The sequence below is a fragment of the Hermetia illucens genome, chromosome 1, assembly GCF_905115235.1.
Source record: "Hermetia illucens chromosome 1, iHerIll2.2.curated.20191125, whole genome shotgun sequence".
NCBI lineage: Eukaryota > Metazoa > Arthropoda > Insecta > Diptera > Stratiomyidae > Hermetia > Hermetia illucens.
In genome coordinates, this window is record NC_051849.1 from 210,654,930 (window position 1) to 210,674,618 (window position 19,689).

At 43.4% G+C, this 19,689-nt stretch overlaps 1 protein-coding gene across 2 annotated transcripts in view; it reads right to left on the reverse strand.

The window, feature by feature from the left end:
- Window positions 1-19,689, reverse strand: part of LOC119652409 (rap1 GTPase-activating protein 1) — a 677,182-nt gene that overhangs the window by 630,174 nt on the left and 27,319 nt on the right. For both annotated transcript variants that reach the window (XM_038056536.1, XM_038056527.1), the window contains exon 2: window positions 14,008-14,561. In XM_038056536.1, the coding sequence (XP_037912464.1) occupies window positions 14,008-14,207 (200 nt within the window). In that variant the 5' untranslated portion in view covers window positions 14,208-14,561. The remainder of the gene's footprint in view (window positions 1-14,007; window positions 14,562-19,689) is intronic.

Genomic DNA, 19,689 nt, shown 5'->3' on the forward strand with positions numbered 1-19,689 from the left:
TACAAAAAGGGACGATACTTATTGAAGAGACGGGGTATGTCCTCAAAATAAAATCTACGAGGTACTAGGGCCATCAGGAATGCTTTTATGCGATATCCTTTAACACCAGATAGCCGAGTGGTTAGAGCACAAGACTGTCGTACGGAAGGTCGCGGTTCAAATCTCACTGGTGGCAGTGGGATTTGCATCGTGATTTGACGTCGGATACCAGTCGACTCAGCTGTGAATGAGTACCTGAGTCAAATCAGGGTAATAATCTCGGGCGAGCGCAATGCTGACTACATTTTCTCATACAGTGTACTGTAGTGTACCGTTAAGGTCTTGAATGAAGTACTCTAACACACTTCAAGTCCCTAATCCAATATGGATTGTTGCGCCAAAGATTATTATTAGTATCCTTCAACGCTGGTTTTCTGCGCCGCCTAGTCTGAGCTATATGTAGACGTATCCCTAATTTCAGCGAGACTATGATTGGCAAACATGATCGCAAGGAGTCTGCAAAGTGAGTCCAAAATTGCTTATCAAAAATTCTAGGAGTAGCGCAACATTTTGAAGCCAGTCTACTTCCGTCCAGACAGAGCATCTAGTAGTGCCCCCTCTTCCTATAGCCCATAATGTCAACTTACCACCTAGTGGTTATCATCCGCTTCCTGGAGTGAACCTGGATGGAACAAATTGCTAGATCGACGGGGAGTTGAGGGACGAGGTCGAGTGCTAATTGCCTGGCGTACCAGGAGAATTCTATGGCAAGGGTTTACGCAAATCTGAAACGACGGCAACGTTGATCACACACTTAACAAAGAAGCGTCGTATCATTTTTCTCCCCTACGAACTTTGGCTCTTTTCTTGTCGTACTATTTCTTTTAACTTCATGGTTCCGCCCAATTTTGACACCTGACAAAGAAAATGTGACACTTTACTCAATCAGCATTTTATGCGGTGGAAATTAAGGTTTTGATTCACAGAGTGCTTCACCACCTATAGAGCTGCTATTTTCTGCACTAGAGAGCAAAAAATTCCTGTTGCTCATCAGAGTTGGAAAATCATCATATGTTGGAAAATATCCGCTTTCACAAGAGAGCAAAAGATCCTGTTGCTCATCAGAGTTTCCACTTGCGCTATTGCATGTAAGATTCAGGTAACTCAATTTCGAATTCCAAATAGATTACCTAGAATTCATTGCAATAGTTGAACTTCTTGTTGCTAATTTATCCCACGGAAAAAGTTTGCTGTCTAGCTTCAAAGTCGGAATCTTTGCAGGGAAACCAAAGTACAATTTTTGATTCAAATTCTCCCAGTTATTTTTTGTCAGTTCGGCATGTCCTTTGGCTTAAATTATTATTTGGTTTCATTTACTCGTACCAAGTCAAGGTCACCGCCGAACATCTTTTCTTGCTCAAGCCAAAAGATAAGCTACGAGAGAGGTACCTTTGACGATATGGCCATGTAATTGGGGCTGATGAGAATTCGCTACTTAAGATAACCCTGAGTAACAAGATTGATGGGAAATTCGAAAAAGGCCGGCCGATGGTTTCATCCATTTGAAACAATTTGAGAGCTCCCCGACTTCACCCGGAGCAAGCTTATGACCGAGAAAAGTGGCACATTCGATCAAGCCAAGCTGACTCTGCTACTACACAGGAAAATGCTAACTAGAAGAAGAAATTATATTTCTTTTAGTTCACTCTCAATGACAACCAGAATTCGACTATTTCAAGGGGAAGGTGCAATGTTCCAGTCGATTGAGCGTCAGCCGCTCGATCTGTCCGGGTTCGAATCCCAAAAAACATCATACGAAAAGGAGAAATAGTATTCTCCGTAAATTAAATAGACAACTCATTGGTTTTAGGCAGTTTTAAATTTTAGCCCTGGATTGCAAATTCTTCTTGTGCGATTTAATATAAGAATAAAACACCAATGGAAAAGATAAAATGCATAAGAGACGTATGTATAGTCACCTTGAAAGAAACTGGAATTCCTGGGGACATCAGAAAGGAGAAACCTCAAAGAGATAGATTGACAGCGGGTTTAACTTCTTTGTGTAAATTTCCTGAGTAACACGAGCATTTGTGTTAAGCAGAGCAAACAATCTATAAATATCGTCAATTTAGCAAATTAATTGACGCATGGAAACGCATCGATCACAAAGGTAAGCACGCGTTCTAGGCATTTAGTGGATACGCTCAGTAATTCTCCAGCCCCAAAACAATAGCTATAGTATCAATAACAAAGAAATTCCAATGTAATGGACCAATTATCACCACGCATGAACCGCAAATTAATTTTTTTTTTATTCAGTTTCGCAAAAGAAACCACAAACTCGGTGTACGTACGAAATGCACCCCACGGCTTCCATGGCTTCCACGCCAACCGTTGCAAAATGGCTACTCACATTTCTGCCGGTGTACGATTATTTATTATTACATTTAACGCTAACCAAGTCGAAACCTCAAATTGTGTCTTTTTCACTTAATTACGAGGTCTTGAAAGTATGCACACAACACCGATTGCAATTATAATTATTTGCTGGCATGCTTACGTCTATTATTATTTACGCTCGTTGCACATTAAAATTTAAGTGGTGCACGGCGAACTCTCACTTATTTAAACAATTACAACAGATATTTACCGTGGACTCTTGCAGCCAAAAGATAATCATGGAGTTGGCGGAGGAGAAAATGTTTTATCAGTTGAAAATGCAGAGCAACGGTCGGTTTAGGGTGTATTGTGGTCAGATAACCAGCCACTATCCCATCAAGTTGTGAAACCTTAATCGTATCTTAATTATGAAAGATGCATTTCAGGTCAAGACCATCTGCATCTGAGCAGTTATTTCTGTTTCAAATTAAATAAAAACAAATGGAAATTGTATTTGCTTCAGAAATACACCAAACAACATAGCTCGGAAGTTTTAATGAACCCCAGGTTTGCGCCGATCTGCCAAAAGTTGGTAACTACTGCTGTCGAGTTGCAAATATGGACGTAATGAATATAATTTGACGAAGTATATATTGACAGCACCGTCTACCTATTGTACAATGCCCGCTCTCACAATTACGAATAAATAACAATGGAAAAGATACACAACAAGTGAAAGTTCTGCTCATTTAATAAATTTGCCGAATCAACCTAATGAGCATGTAACCGACGTAGATCCTTTGGAATGCTACAATGATTCATGGAGCCAACATTGTAGTTTATGCGTTAAAAATATTCAATTAATGATTAAATAATGGCACATCGCACGGAACTTCCTGAGTCGACGAAGTTATCGAGCCCAGTTGGAAGTGGTTGATTCCGGTTGTGATTTGCGTCGATTATGTGTAATTTAGATAAAGATTGAGTGAAAATGAAAAGACGTTGGTGGCATTTAAGATATTCTACTGAAAATATTTTGTTATTTGAACTTAGTTTGGAACTCTAGGCAACGAGATCAAGTGGGTGACCTCCAATCTATCTCCTAACACATCCGCAAAGGCAACAGGTATGCAAGGTCGCACGCTCAACACCCTACCTTCGTCACCCCAGCACTGCCCCAATACAACCCACAAAACTGCTGCTAATAAGGTTCTAATAGGACCTCAAGCCAAGGTGGAACAGCTTACGACGAGGGCTGCGTGGCCAATGAGGAGCTTGGTCTTTAGTATGCGAACCCTGAATACCTTAGGCAACTTCAGTTTCAAATAAGACCCTTATCCTGGTGGCCGGGCTAGCCAGGGAGGCCATTCTTCCCGGACTACCCGTGAGACCAAGACATAGACTCAATTATTGAAAAAACAAACAAACCGAGGATAGAAGAAGAGGTGGTGATGCCAGACGCCAGGAGACAGTAGCCGTCGAAGACAGCACACTTGGTGCCAGCCACACCACTGTGCTGCAACTAACCGCAGGGACCTCTCAGAGCAGATGGACTAATGGTTTCGAGCCTGGAATCCACTGGTGTCAAGCGCGGTATGGCGAGTACCAGACATAGTATTCCTAACCCGAAACCCTCGACGCCGGGGGATCCCTCAAAAGTAAAAACCGACAAGAACGTCTTTCCCCGGAAACCAGCTAAGAAGCGAAGGTCCACTGATGTCCTGCTCAATAGCCAATACCAGAAGACCATGCATATTCTCAGCAAGATTGCTTAGAATAAGGAGACCGATACTGTTAACGAGCGGGATGAAAAATACCTCGCTAAATACCAGGCAATTTTTAAGGAATATGGCAACAAACGCCTGGCAGACGAGCAGAAGGCGAAGCCCATCGCTCTCAAACGCAATCGATCTCAAGACCGGGTCGAACGGACGCTAAATAGCTTCTGGAGGAAAGTAGGCAGCAACAGCCAGCCGACAAGTCACGAACAGCGAAACCCTTGAGGTGAGACTTACGTGTCGCGCTGATGGATGGTCATTCCGCTAGCTCGAACTAGCGCCGGAGGTGTGGAGTAGTGTTGAATTTTCGGGGATTGTCATTGAGCATCTCCTGGACGCCAAAGGCAAACACCAATTCTCCAGGGACTTTCACGGTTTGTGGGTCGCGAGGATCAGACTCTCCTGAGAGGGCGTAAAGATCAAAGTCATCAGCTACAATGAGATCCCCAGAAGACCGCTCGCATCTGATTACCGCAGATCCGCATGAATAAGGACAAGCTCGTTCAGTCCTTGCGGATTCCCATGGACGACTGGAAAGTTATCAAGGAGAAGAAACCCCAGACAAACAGTTAACCTTTTCTGTTCCGTATAAACGGAGAGTGCCTGGAGGTACTGTAAAAAGGTAGATTACGAGTATAAAGTGTGATTCGGAATCAGGAACGGAAAGATAAAAGTGTACCGCCCTTTAAAAGCGGACGACGGCCTGCATCCAATCGAGGCCACCAATGAGTCATTGGAGGAGATGAGGATCGATGATCTGCCGGGGACTGAGGAACTCCTTACGCAAGCAGATCATGCTGAGGATAACACAGATAAATCTGCAGCAATCAAAGTGCGCCTCGACTAATTTGCTTGTCTTCTTCCTAGAGGAAAACATCGACATCACAGAGAGCCTTGCGTCGACTGAGACATCAAAAGGCTTTTCTGTGCCCGGACCGGAGTTCCAGCGACCTAGTCGTGGTCAAAGTGGAGCAGGCGGGGGCAGAGAACGTGTATATTTCCTCGGTTTACACGACTCATGACCGATCAGGTCCGCCAGAAGAACTAGAACATTTGACGACCACCATAGTAACAAAGAAGACCAGCCTGTTGATAGGCTGCGACGCCAATGCAGCATTCGCTTTGGAGCGACTCAGAAATCAACGAGAGAGATGAGTCATTCTTTGATTTTGTTATTATCACAAACCTATCGGTGTGTAATAGGGACAATACACCAACCTTCCATTTCTGGGAAGCAACCGCTTGACCAAAGTCGTGAACAGAGGCACGCCCCAGGGTGGATCTGGTTAATAGCGATGGGCGAAATTTTACAAATATTGGATAGTAGTGGGGTGAAGGGGTTTCAGGGATGTTTCCCTCCATTATGAGCGACATCATGGAAGAAGCGTTGCAAAAGGTGTGCCTGTGGGTTGCAAGAGGCGAACTTGGCATAAACTCAACCAAAAGGGAACTGATGCTATTTACCACCAAGCCAAGGGTCCCTGAATTCCAAATAGGTGTAATCCTGGATCTAAAACTAAATTGGAAATTAAACATAGAACTGAGGGTTAAGAAGGCCTGTATAGCGTTCTATGCCTGCAAGAGAACCTTTGCAAAGAAATGGGGTCTCCGGCTGAGGATGGTTCTCTGGATGTCCACCGCCGTGGTGCGTCCAATCCTAACGTACGGCTCCATTGTATGGTGACAGGCTTTAAGCAAAAAGTATAATAGAACGAAGCTTGATAGGATTTAAAAAACCGCTTGTGAGGTGTTATTAGGGTCTGCAGTCCTGTCCTGGAAATGCTCACAATGTACTCCTCCATTTCCCCCTTTAGACTTTTACATTAAATACGTTGTAGCGTGCAGTGCAATCAGACTACGTGAGTTCGAATGCTAGACAGCGATGGTCTACGATCACAGCAACATACTAGACGAAGCACATCGAGAAATTTGGGCATTCCCCACGGAATATGCCACCCGCAAGCTGAACTTGAAGAGAAGCTTTATTGTGGACTTTCCAATTAGGGTAGAGTGGAAGATTTGCATACTAGAAATCTATCGATGGCTGAAGGATGATGCGAGCCCCAAGCGGCGACAGCCAAGCGGCCATTAAGGCCTTATACTCAATGACGACATCCTCCAGGCTGCAGAAATGCGCTGAGCAGTCTGGACGACACGCTCAAGATCACCCTTCTCTGGGTTCCCGGACATAGGAACATAGAGGGGAATGAACGCGCTGACGGATTGGCCAGGCGGGGCTTTGCTCTTTGCAGCCCTTCAGCGGGTTCAGTCTGTGTCTCGTTGGCAACTGTCAAAGGCGGAATCTACTGGACTACCTAGCAGCCACGGGCCTTAGATGGCGAAGGCTTACCAGCTGTGCCAAATCAAGGAGGATTTGACCCGCTTATAACATAACCCGATCACACACAAGAGCTCGCCAGAGGGGTGCAAATGCATACAAATTTACGAAGCAACGGAAAGGGGGGGGGCGGAATCCCTCACATAATTCCTCTGCGTTTGTCCAGTCTAGCTAGAGCGTAGCCTGACTCTAGCTAGAGCTGGACAAACGCAGAGCGTAGCCTGACTCTAGCTAGAGCTGGACAAACGCACTGGGTAAACCATTTTTGGGAGACCCTCAGAGAAATTTCAAGTTGGAGGAGCTGCTTTCCTTCGTGAATGCTACGGGTTGACTCTGAAGATCTGAGTCGGCTGAACTCTGTACCCCTACTCTCATAACAGCAGTCACGGTCTTAGGGAGTCTGTGGCGTCAAAACGGCACACCGCAGCGCTAATTGAACTCCTCGGAGCAGCCGCTGATATCTACCTACCATCACCTTGTCATAGCTTCCTCCTCGTTGACCTATCCTCACCCCCCTTAAAAGCAACAACAAATCATGCCATTCACTATATGATGCGGAGGAAATTGCACAGAGAAAACGAGGTACAAAACCAGTTGAAGAGAGCTGCGGAAAGGGATTCGTGAAAGTAAACGGAATTCCTTTAAAGAACTGTGCAAAGAGTCGGCCTCATCAACACAAGAGGAGTAGCCAACAGAGCGGTGATGGCTAAGTTGAAAGGAAACAGGGCACTGCAGATCAAGAGCTCCGTTTTATTCCGAAGAATAGTGACCGCTCCATTCCCACAGCAAAGCAAATGCACTATTGCAGCCGAAAAGAGCATCCCCAAAGTATATCAAAAGTATAACAGAGCGAAAAGGTGGGGGTCATAAAAACACTTGGGCTGGACAGAATACCAAACGTAGCTTTGGAAAAGCTACACCGGAGTGGTTAATTTCCACTTTTAATATCTGTTTTGCAGAAGGCATCTTCTCGACTGACGAGTAGAAAAGGCAAATGCTAGTGCTGCTACCAAAGGGTAGTAGACCACCTTGTGAGCAATCATCATATCGTCCCATTCATTTACTGGACAGTATGGAAACGTTTTTGGGGGCGCATCATATTATATGCTCTTCCCAATTGTAGAGGAAGTAGGAGACATGTCCACACAACAGTACGATTTGCATGACGGGCGATCAACAGGAGACGCTATCAACGCAGTCGTCAATCTGGCAGACGAAGCAATCGCGAAAATTGCGGTACCAAAACATACTGTGCTATCATCACCCCCTTTCAACTCAATGCACGAATATTCAGCTAATCACCAGGGACTATTTCGTGAATAGAAAGCTCCTCTAGAACATCGACATAGGTCCAGTTGAAAATTCGGTAACCAGCGCAGTACATCAAGGACCAGTGCTGGGCCTACTACTCTGGAACATGATGTATGAGCATGTGCTGCGTATCAAACTTCCGCGAAAAGCTACTCTTATTAACTATGCAGATGACAGTACAGTTGTCGTAGTAGACAAACCCTGTCTGGTCATGTTAAACATCGATTAGGCTGATCAAGGATTGGCTGGATTACCTGGATTCGAGCTGGCGGAAAACAAAACTGAGGATATACTAGTCAGCAGTCGCAAACTGAAGAAATTCGCCGGCTTGGTGTGGGATAGAGTCCAAGTGCTGGATCATCATAATCATCATCAGTCTCAAGAAACGCTTGAGCTATGCGCGCAGGATAGTAGGGAAAATTGTAGTTGGGTTAACTGACATCATGCCCAATATTGAAGGACTCAAACGACCAAGGAGGTTGTCGCTAGCCAGAGTGTGCTCATTCATTTTACTGTACTCAGTAACAATTTGAATAAGGGCCCTTAATGTTCAGGCGTATAGAGGAAAATTGTTTCCAGTATATCATCTGAGTGCGGTAGAGTTCGCTAGCCAATTCCAAACAACGTCAGACGAAGCAGCTTTCGTAGTCGCAGGAATGGCACTCACTGCTATTTTGACTGCAGAGATCCGGCTTTGGATTATGCGCAGCCCTGGAGATGTCCACCATCACTTGATTCAATTTCTGACTGGGCATGGTGGATACCGCAGGTATTTGCATAATTTTGAACATGATGATTCTCTCTTCTGTCCTGAATCTCTAAACGAATATGAAGATCTGGAGCACATACTCTTCGTGTGCCCAAGATTTGGTAATAAGAGGGCAAATCTTGAACTTCTTTTGACGAGGCCTTTGCAACATTAGGGATCTACAAAATATAAAGATTTATCGCTGCAATACTTCCTTCTTAATTTTATTTTCGTCTTCTTAGATAACGATTTCCTGGTTAGAGTATAATCAGAAAACGGTTATGGAAGACATACTCGCACAATATTGAGAAGCTCCAACTCCAAGCCCTAAAAAAGACGTCATGGGTTAGGCGACAGTGATCCCTTGAGTTCATCAAGAATTATGTAGTACATAAGCCACCAATCAACAGAATTCGGGACAGTTCCGAGTCCCTTAAACCGGGATCCATCAAAGAACTCAGGATGTCTTTAGACATGATGGACTGTCTCGCAGCTAGCACCGTTCAACCAAAATCTTAAGGACCGAAGGAAGCACGAAATTCTTGTAAGGGAGAAAGCTGGGGACATGTTCGAGAATTATAGAACCGATAAAAGCAATTGCTTTCATGTACTGTTTTGAATCATGTCTCTTCCACATATCTCTCGCTCTAATGGCAGGTGCATCAAAGGCCATTAGAATTTTGCACAGGGGGCTTAGAAGGAAGCATTGTGGGTCAGGAATCTACAACAACATTATCAAGTGAGACTCAACAATGCATCACTGCCAAAGAGTCGAGGTAAATAGGCACATGCACACAGCTTCCCAAGGAACCACAGTACCAGACCAGAGATCATATCAATGAAGGTTGCCTGTCATTGCCGGGTACAAATATGTGCTATATGCCAGTCATTGACAGATTTTTCGGGGACAACAGCCGTCACTCACAATCAAAAGCGATGATAGAGCGGTGAAAGCGGAATTGGACCAACTCAACATTACAGGGAATAGACTCTCTTATCTTCATTCATACCATAAATCAATTCCATGCGGCCTACAAAGAAGATTTGCAAGCTTAGTTTGCTGAGATACTTTGCATACCAATAGAGTCCTTCGATACTAGTCAATCTGCAATCATACCAAAGGGGTTCATCGAGCAGAGGGGGCGGCGGAGTAATTGGTGATACTCTCTACTAACTCAGGGCTGAACCTGATAGCGACAGCATGTGGAGCTTCCACGTCGGAGGGGCCCCAGCCGTGACAAGCCTTCTATGACCTGGTGGATGGTAGAATTCACCGACCTGCGGAAGGAGTGTCATAATTTCCGCCATTTGGGACAACGTTTACACGCCAACAGTAAAGCATGCGCCAGAAAGGCAGAGTATAGATCAGCAAAAAGAAGACCCCGGCAAAGGCAAAACTTGCGGCTGGCAAAACTATTATAGTTAAAGAGGTAAATGAAGACCAGTGGGGTTATAAACTTGTCACCCTGTATACTAAAAACCAACCAGATGTACCGCATTGCCCGGACATTATGCCCCAGACATCCCGTACGGGTTGATGTCAACAGTGTGGGAAGCGTCGACAATTGCCCCCTTTTCGCAATAAGAGAGAAGAAGCAGTTCTCACCATTAGAAACAGGAAAGCGTCAGGTCCTGATGATATCCCGGCGGCGATTCACAATCTGGTGTCCATCAACGGTCAGATTTGCTGCTCGGGACGTTCAACGCCTGCCTGAAGTAGCGCATTATTCCTTATCGCTGGGAGGAGGCGAGGCTCGCGCTAATCAGCAAAGGAAAAGAAAGCCTGAGCTGCCATTTGCACATAGATCGCTTTGTATGCTTGACGTAGCCGGCAAGGTGCTCGAAAATCTCATTAGGAATAGACTTGCTCAAGCGATCCGCGTTGCTGGGGACTTATCCCCAAGGCAGTACCAGTTCAGAGCAGGGATCTGCGGTGGATGCTTTTAGGCTTTGTCATCGAGCCGAAGCACGCAGCTCCCGATCTCAAGGGATAGTGCTCCTTATAGCGCTTAATGTCAGGAATGGCTTCAATTCCGTAGGATGGCCAGATATATTAGACACTCAAACTCATTCCAAGTGCCAAGTTATCTCTTGCGGGTATTGGGAGTTTATCTGAAAGACCGCTCCCTGCTCTATGAGATGCTAGAGGCCCAGGGAGGGTGGAAATTATGTTGGGAGCAGCACATAGATTCACCCTAGGCCCGGACCTTTGGAACGCTTCCTACGATAGTTAAGGCTCGAGATGCCAGAAGAGTCGGGATAGTTACCTTCGTTTAATGTTCGAAAGCAGCAGCAGATAGGGTTCCACCTGGAGTCTTGGCCTTCAATCGGGTAATGGTGAATGTTGCGGGTCCTGTATCTACTAGAAGACGTCTTCTTATGGAAGCAACGCAGTCCGTTCTCCTCTATGGCATGTAGGTATGTGATGATGCCTTTGACACGGAGGTGCATCGGAGGCGCCTTGCTCAAGTACAAGTGTATTCAAAGCATTGAATACTTGATGGAAATTCAACTTTGTATTAAATTTCAGGTAGTTCTCTGTATCTTTTTGCTCCTTGTCTCTAATGTGGCATTGTGGCAACTACGACAAACACGAGTATTGGGAATTTATTGTCTGTTTGAAATTGTTTTTCTAATGAATGCAATTGATGGATTTTAATTAGAACTGGCGCCAATTGCCTGGTGGGAAAATGAGGAAAGCGTAAAATTATGCCTACATATTGATGATGAAGGGGAGCTTTGTGAATAGCGTCTGCTTATCGCACTGTCTTAGAACCAGTTGTGATGATGATCGTGGTAGAGAGCCCCGTTGCCTTCCTTCCCAAAGAATGGAAGGGCAAAAATTTAAAAGAGGTGGTTGCCCGTGAAGAACCTCAACGCACACTGGCCAAGTGGTAACTATCTTGGCAAAATGAGCCAACAGGCAGATGAACTGCGCAACTCATCGACAATTTATATCCGTGGCTGAACCGATCGCATGCTGAGATGGATTACTTCCTTAACCAACTTCTAACGACGCCGAATACACCTTTTTCTCTTGTGAAAGGTGGGACGGCTTTCATCAGCAGCTTTATGCCGACACAGGTGAGCTCTCTCGGGACAACATTATCAGAGAAATGCTGGGCGGCGCTGGCAGATGGAATCGTCTTGCGCATTATATTGGGACCCTTCATGTTACGAAGAACATTGAGCTTGATCGCCGTAGGGACCGAATGACAAGTGATCCCCTGAACTAATAACTCCCTTCCTCCTCTCCCCTGCCGTTGGTGAAGGAATTCCCAGACTTAAGGATCCCGAAACCGGGGCAGCGGTAGGACTAGCTGGAAGTAATGTGTCAAACGGCTTTAGGCTAATTCTCTGATGACAGGGAGGTGTTTAGTATGTTTAGTTGGTAGTCCGATGGCGCACTGCTGCGGGAGTCCAACACTCTGTGCATAAATGCATTCTCCCACTCTGCTCCCAGGAAAAGGTCATGCCTCGGGGAAACACTGAGAACCGAAGTCCTGTCTTGATGACAGTATAAGTGCTTGGTCAGGGAGTTTGGAACACTTTTACACTTTTAAGTAAAATAACGATTGGTCAATATAAGGTAGGAGAATGCCTGAATACAAGCGAATAAGTTCAATGGTTAAAAGGGTTCTCACAAGACCACGATACTTAGGATCTGTCAGGACGAAATGCTCTAGTGAATTCGTGCTAGCTAATCTGTAATCTGGACGTGTATTAAAGGGATGAATGGTAACAAGATCAACTTATATCTAAAAACAATTAAAGATAAGATTCCGTGGCATATTCATGGCTATCCATTAAGTACATTGCCCACTCGTCAATCCGACTTATAAGATCAACCGCTTCTGCCGAAAAATATACATGAAATTATACTAACCTTCATTTTATATCCTGTTTTGCATTTGAATAAAAGCAAACCCCATTCTTAGTCAAAGAATCTTCAAGAAAAACTGGTCTTGGATTTTAAAGATGAAAGTGAAAGTTCAAACCGTTATACAATTGAAATCTTTTTTAATGGAAACTGGATTTGCAAGGCTGTAATCCATGGAATTATCAAAAAATTTAAAATTAATTCTAACAGTAAAACTAATGAACTCCTTGGAATTAGATTCAGCGCCTCCTCCGCCTATCAAACAATAGATTTCCAACTAGCTCTGTCGACACCACTAATTGCTTAATGAGCACAATTTTATTATGTGTAATTCCAATCCATCTGCTAATTGATCTTAGCCCATCTATTCAGCCTTATCACCACATTACTGTCAACAATATTCAAATTAATCGAAGCAACCGAGCCGCAGATACAAAACATGCGCTTGACCTTAAGAAAGTATCTGTGGCTTATGTAATTCATACGAGTCTAGTTGACAAATTTCAGTTCCCATCTAAGGTTTTCCAGACAATACGTTCGTGGTTTGAGCCATTTATCTCGGCTAATACTTGAAAGATGCGCACAGATGGGTTTGTTTGTGTATTCAAAGCATTGAATGCTTGATGGGAATTCAACTTTGTAGTTTAAATTTCAGATGGTTCTCTGTATCTTTTTGCTCCTTGGCTCTAACGTGGCATTGAAGGCGATTGAAAACATGGCAAACATGGGTATTGGGAATTTATTGTCTGTTTCAAGTTGTTTTTCTAATGAATGGAATCGATGGATTTTAATTAGAACTGGCGCCAAACTGACTGGTGGGAAAATGAAGAAAGCGTGAAATTATAGTTCCATATTGATTAACATTTATCACTGAGTGTTAAAATTTGAAGGTTTTTAAAGATAGATGGAAACAGATAACTTTCTAAAATATTACGATAGCGAGTTGTTTGTTTGACCTTATCAATCATCGTCTTCTTTTCCTTCAGCCTTTGTCCCGTCGGCTCGTCGTGATCGGTTTCGCGATTTGGTTCTGATCTGGGTGCAATCTCGAGGCTTTTAGATCCTCATCCAGCATATCAAGCCACCATTGTTTCGGCCTGCCTTTTGGTCGTTTATCATTGACTTCGATGTTCAGACCAATCTTGGCAAGCCTCTCTCGCAATTTTGCCACGATCGGTGCAACCCCATAACGATCGCGGATATCATCATTTCGGATGTGATCAAAACTTGTCACGCCAATCTTCGTCTCCATTACCGCAAGGCACCGTTCATTATCTTTTATAGTTGGCCAACACTCAGAACCATAGAGCCCAGGTAAAGGAGGACGGTTTGAGGCAACGTACTCTATACTATCCCCGGTAAAACAAAAATAAAATGCTGGATCAGGGAAAGAGATAAATAAGGCATAGTTGGAGTTATTCCACTATACTAAATCCTACCTGATCTCTCTAGGTAACAGGTCCCGCGACAGGTCGACCAAGAAAATCCATACAATGTCGTTACAAACAAGATTGACCTTATCAAACATACTTTAGTTCAATGTCAGGAGAAAGATACCAACTTAGGAACTATTAAAACTACTCAAACTACTAACCCAGAAGGTGATGATCCTCGATGTAGTGCATTCTTTGGTAATCCTGATTTTTGTTGCTGCAACTGACGTTTCTCCGCTTGTTGCGGACTCTGTTGAGACTGATGCTGCTGCGGAGGTGCTTCCTGGCCACGCTGTTGCTTCTGTTCGTTATCAGCTGCATCGCTCGTAACAATTTGCTCCAACATTTGTATTTTCAACATTATGGTGCCTTTTGATGCAATTTTGACAAATTTATCTTACGAAACAATAAGGGATTAATATGATAAGCAAGTCATAGAACTGCTTACACAAGATTTTTTTACTTTATTTTGAAAGGGTGGGATATCTATTGACATAATTTTTTTACAGATATAGCTCAAATTTCTGGAAAATCGTTCACATTTTTGCTGAGAAAATTAGTAAAGGATTGTGGGGTTGATGCACTACACATGTTACACGCACTTTGATTATGTAATAGAAATGTTATATCACTTGATACACTTTATCTTATAGTAAAACGTGGATTCTTTGATGTTGGTTTCCTTTTTCACATCGGTTGTTGGTCGCGCGGAAACCTGTGGAATATTTAAATTAAGTATAATCCAAGAACATCCAAATTTATAGTGTGGATGTGGAATCATGAAGCTTTCATTTGAATTATTTCTGCTAAAATACAGATCTCCGTTGACGTTTATACCAGACTTCTGTTGCTCCAACACGTAAATGTCGTAAATTTAAAATTATTTTCTCTAAACTGTCCTGCAATATTGAAAACACCGGCAAATAGCTGATAGAGCATAACACGAGGAGTAGCAAATGGGACACCAGGCAATGTCCTTCATTCTCACCCAAACTCCTATTTTCTGGGTTAGACCAACTCCCTCGTAGTCAGTCCCAAGCCCGGTTGAGAAAGGAGGAGGGATGGATGGCTTCAATCTGAATGGCTCTACGCCACAGCAGCGCCTAAGGAACTACATGAGAAAAGTGCAACAACTTTGCAGTCACTGAGAAAGCTATCACCACACCTGGCAGTTAGGTATAAAATGAAAATCCAAAAATGAGGAGAGGGAGAAATTTGAGGTTCGGTACGCATAAGCGGCGCGAATCATCTGACTTGGTGGAGTCGGGCTCCCTTATGAACACCACGGCAGCTTTTTCGCCACAATCGAGAGTCAATGAAGGCAGAAGCGGTGGCATCAACGACACCACGCCACACTGCAGGCAAAAGTTTCAGTATTTGCCGAAGCACTCTTCTTCCCCGTTCAGCTGAGGTCTCTGCTGAGGAATTCCAAAAAGCATGTATAGAATTATTGGAAATAGATCCTTTGCATAGACCACCTCCACCAACTTCGAGAATTCTATCTCAAATCAATGATGAGATTGCATCTCCTCTGTGTGCTGATATGCCGCTGCTGCAACTACAATCATTTAGTAGTTCAGTTTCGACTGTCAGATAGGACAGTCACAAGATTTGCTTTCACGTTAGCAATTTCAGTGATCGAAGAGATCCACTATGGAAATTTCGTCTGAAACGTTGCCGTGACTCACTAAGGTAAAACGTTGCTAGACTGACCCAAATCAGCTCTGGCAATGCCAGCAAACGGATGAAAAATAAAGTGCAAAGGGTTTACTAGAACTATGCCCTCCCTCTCAGTTGAAATTCTGCAGACACTAAAGCAATAACTTTGTGTGTGAAGTCAAATGGGACAGCATGGCGAAAGTCATTCCAGACATGTCCAAAATGCAACGTACGCGGCGAATCCGTGGAGTTTTTCAGATCACTCAACGAATCCCAACAGAGGGTCCATACAGTGCAGTTTTCGGTAACCGAAGCGAAAGAACATTGGGGTGGGCTTTCGGGGTCACTCGCCCAGCGTGCTTAGTGGATTACCGCTGATGGCACCCGCCATCCCACTTTGCCGGGCATGCATTTCGTGGATTTTACCAAAGAGGAAGTTCGATGAGTTATAAACAGCTCGAAGAATTAGTGGGGCCCAGGATTGGATCGGGTGCAGAGCTTCTGGTACAAAAAGTTTACCAGTATACATGTTGGTTGGCACATAGCATAAATCAGGTCATGAGCCAACCGGAAGAATTTCCACCTTTCCACACACAATATTTTTTCCGTCCTTTGCGCACAGAGGAAATCTGATCTGTTGCTGATATGCCTGAAGTGAAGCTTCTTTGGTAACGACCGATGATGTTCTGGGCTATCCGACCTAACAAAATGGCGGACGATATCTTATAGGTAGTACTCAGCAAAATGATGTCTCTACAATTGCTGCACTGTGTGGAATCTCCCATTTATATGTAGGGCAGATAATGCCTCTTTGCCAGTCATCAGGCATGACGAGCTTTCCCACACCTTGAGCATAAGTTGATGAACCGCCGAATGTAGTTGGTCGTCTCCATATTTATTCAGTTCGGTTGTAGTTCCATCAGCCTCTGGCGATTTAGGATTTTTAGGCTGATGAATTGTACGGACTGCTCCTTCCATGCTTAATGGTGGCAGTACTTGCCGGTCGTTTTCAGTTAGCGGAACCTCCAATTCGCCGATATTCTGGTTGTTCAGCAGTTCATCAAAATACTGAACTCATCGCTCCCTTACGCCGATTCTCTCGGAAGTCAGATTTCCTTCTTTGTTTTGGCAAGAGGTACATCGAGGCTTCATCCTACTGCCTTGTTGGTAAAACTTCGGCGCCTGGTGCGATTCCTGTATTTCTCGAGTTCACATACTTATTGGTTCTCCCAGATTTCGTTTTTCCTCGCCTCGGTGTCTTTTATTTGTTTACCCTATCTTTCATTCGTACTGTATTTATGCTATTGCTGACTCTATTATGAACTGTATGTGCAGTCAGACATGAAGCAGGCGAATGGGTGGGCCTTTGAAGTTTGAATGATACTTACAAATAGGTATTTGTAAAATTTCAATCTCCAGAAATTCGTGGCTTTGCATAAGTAAAAGGAGTCAACCGACCACAATTGCTACTAAAAATCATTATAATAATTACAACCCTACGAAAAAACGAGACCAGAAAAAGGAAAAAGTAGTATCCCAAAGACAGCAGCTAAGAATAGACTGCAGGAGGACATAATCACAAAGGAAATAAAATTGAGAATATGCCAAACGCTAAGAATACAACATTCATTATTTTGAAAGAGCAGAAAAAGTAACCAACCATCATAGATGACAAGACACATAAGGAACTTACACATTGTGGAAAACTTTCGAATGTAATATTAGAAAGTGTAGAGGTTTATGAATGCCCCTTCCTCCAACCATCATATTTGAGACTTATAAGCCTCTTAAAAAGGTATTGTTTTTTTACACTCAAAATGCTAAAGAAATCGTAAGGCCATCGGTTCCAAATAACAAGGCAGCAAGGATGCAGAGGTTCAAACAATGTTTTACCAGAAATTCTACCCGTAAGCGGTCTAGGCCTGCCTTAATAAGGAACTCCAGCCATCCCGGTTTTACGCCGAGGTCCACCAATTCGATATCCCTAAAAGCTGTCTGGCATCCTGACCTACGCCATCGCTCCATTTCAGACAGGGTCTACCTTGTCTTCTGTTTCTACCATAGATGATATTGCCCTTATAGACTTTCCGGGCTGGATCATCCTCAACCATACGGATTAAGTGACCCGCCCACCGTAACCTATTGAGCCCGGGTTTTATCCACAACATGATGGTCATGGATCTCTAAAAAGCCAAAAATCAGCCGATAATCTAGCAATCGGTTTTATATCGGGTGATTTTGGGCCCCTCCCCTGATTAGCGGATTTGCCGGTTACCAAGCGATCAGTTGCCCTTCAATGAAACACAAACAGTAATTCCATCAATCTTCCTCTTGTCGCTTGCATATATTTCAATCACAAAAACTTCAGGCAGTGGCACGCATTGCAAATTTTCAAAAATGTACATACGTAAAAAATTCTCTCTTGCCTGTATCGTGCCGTTAGGAAAAATGCATCCGATAGCATGAAGTTTAGGAGAACAATAGAATATCAATGACCATTTTCGTTTAAAAATTATATAATGGGATGCTATGAATGGGAAAATCACTAAATGGGATTTTAAGGTTTCTAGGATGTGGGGATAGTGGCGTTTTTGAAAATTTCAGAGTGAAATTAATTTGTGTGGTAGCAGGGGCTTTGCGATATTGACAACATTTTTTTTTTTTGCCTTTTCCAGAGACAATTGTGTAACTAAGCCGGCATGAACTTCTAGATTCAAGGCCGTGTTTATGCAATCAGAAATTAACGGGGCCGAGACCGGCTGTTCGATAGATAACAGAACAGCTGGACCGAGGAATTCGTTTTGGTTGGACCAAGGACTTCAGTTTGATCTTAAAAGTGCATCGATTGGAGAAGTCACTTCGAAGTGAAGTCAGTGCTTTAGTTTCTCCACGTTTTCCTTCATTATCGATGAGAATTCTTAAGTGAATTTTATAGCCTAAAAACTTGGAAAATTAGCAACTGAACGTGGTGCAAGTGGAAAATTTTGCATTTATCAAATGGAAAATTGGAATCGCAAACAGTTGCGACAACTGAAAGGAAATTGATGGATGCGCGAGTGGAGTTTTGGTATGGTCGTGTAAAATGAAGGTATGTACACTCAGTTCAAAAGGAAGAGGGTTTTAGTTTTTTTACTGAGGAAGTGGCGTAGAATTGATTTGTTTTTTGTAGTTCGTGCGTCGAAAACCTTCCAGCACGACGGAGCACTTCGATGGAATTTCAGTATTTGCGGGCAGACATTCATGGTCAAGTTCGCCATCTTTTTAGGTTTTAGGATAGCTCTCCCCTCTTGGTCGTCTCCGGGCACTCCGGATGGTGGTTTGACCACCACCATTGTCATTACAGCTGATTATTTGGTGATGAAATCCAAACGATTTTCTTTCTTTATATGGAGTTGGGATAGGATACAGGGACTTAGACATGATGTATTGAAATAAAAACACTTGCCTGATAGCAGAAAAGATGAAAAGTGACACGCAATTCCTTGAATTTCCCCGATGGTTCGAAACAAAAGAATAGAGAAATAGATGGTAGGCATAGCACAGAAGTGCTGATACTATAAGCAACTGGGTTTTCTAGAGCCATTCGACACAATATAGGTAAGGATCAATAAGGACGCTGGTACTACATCTTATATTACCTAAATTACGATTTGCTGAAGGTAATTTTTTATGGCCAATTTGATAGTACTTGATATAGACGAACTTTTTCTCATATATAGATGTACACAGAGGATTCTCTTGGAAACGATCGTTAGTTTTCAAAAATGTACGCCACTGAAATTCCAGATAGAGCCGCGTCGGATAGCCAAGGCAAACATATCCTGAAACTTCACCAGGAATCTTAGGAAACCCAGTATTATCGAATTAATAGGAGGAGGCTACTGAAAGTCTGTATGCAATATAGCGCCTATTCTGATTTGTATCGCGTTTATGATAAAATTATTCATCGCTAGACGAGGTTTTTAAACAAGTCGGGAAACCGGAAGCTTGACGCTTCAGGTATAAAAGGTTTTGTGTTTCCCTATGTGAGGAACATAACATAGTTCTCCATTGGCTTATAGCATTGACCCGAGATATTTAAATCGCTCAGTTCTGGGCAGGTTACCACCATTGCCAGAACTCAGCGATTTAAATAGATAGATGGAACTTGGCATGTGTATGCACGAGACTGTCCTCTATGTCGG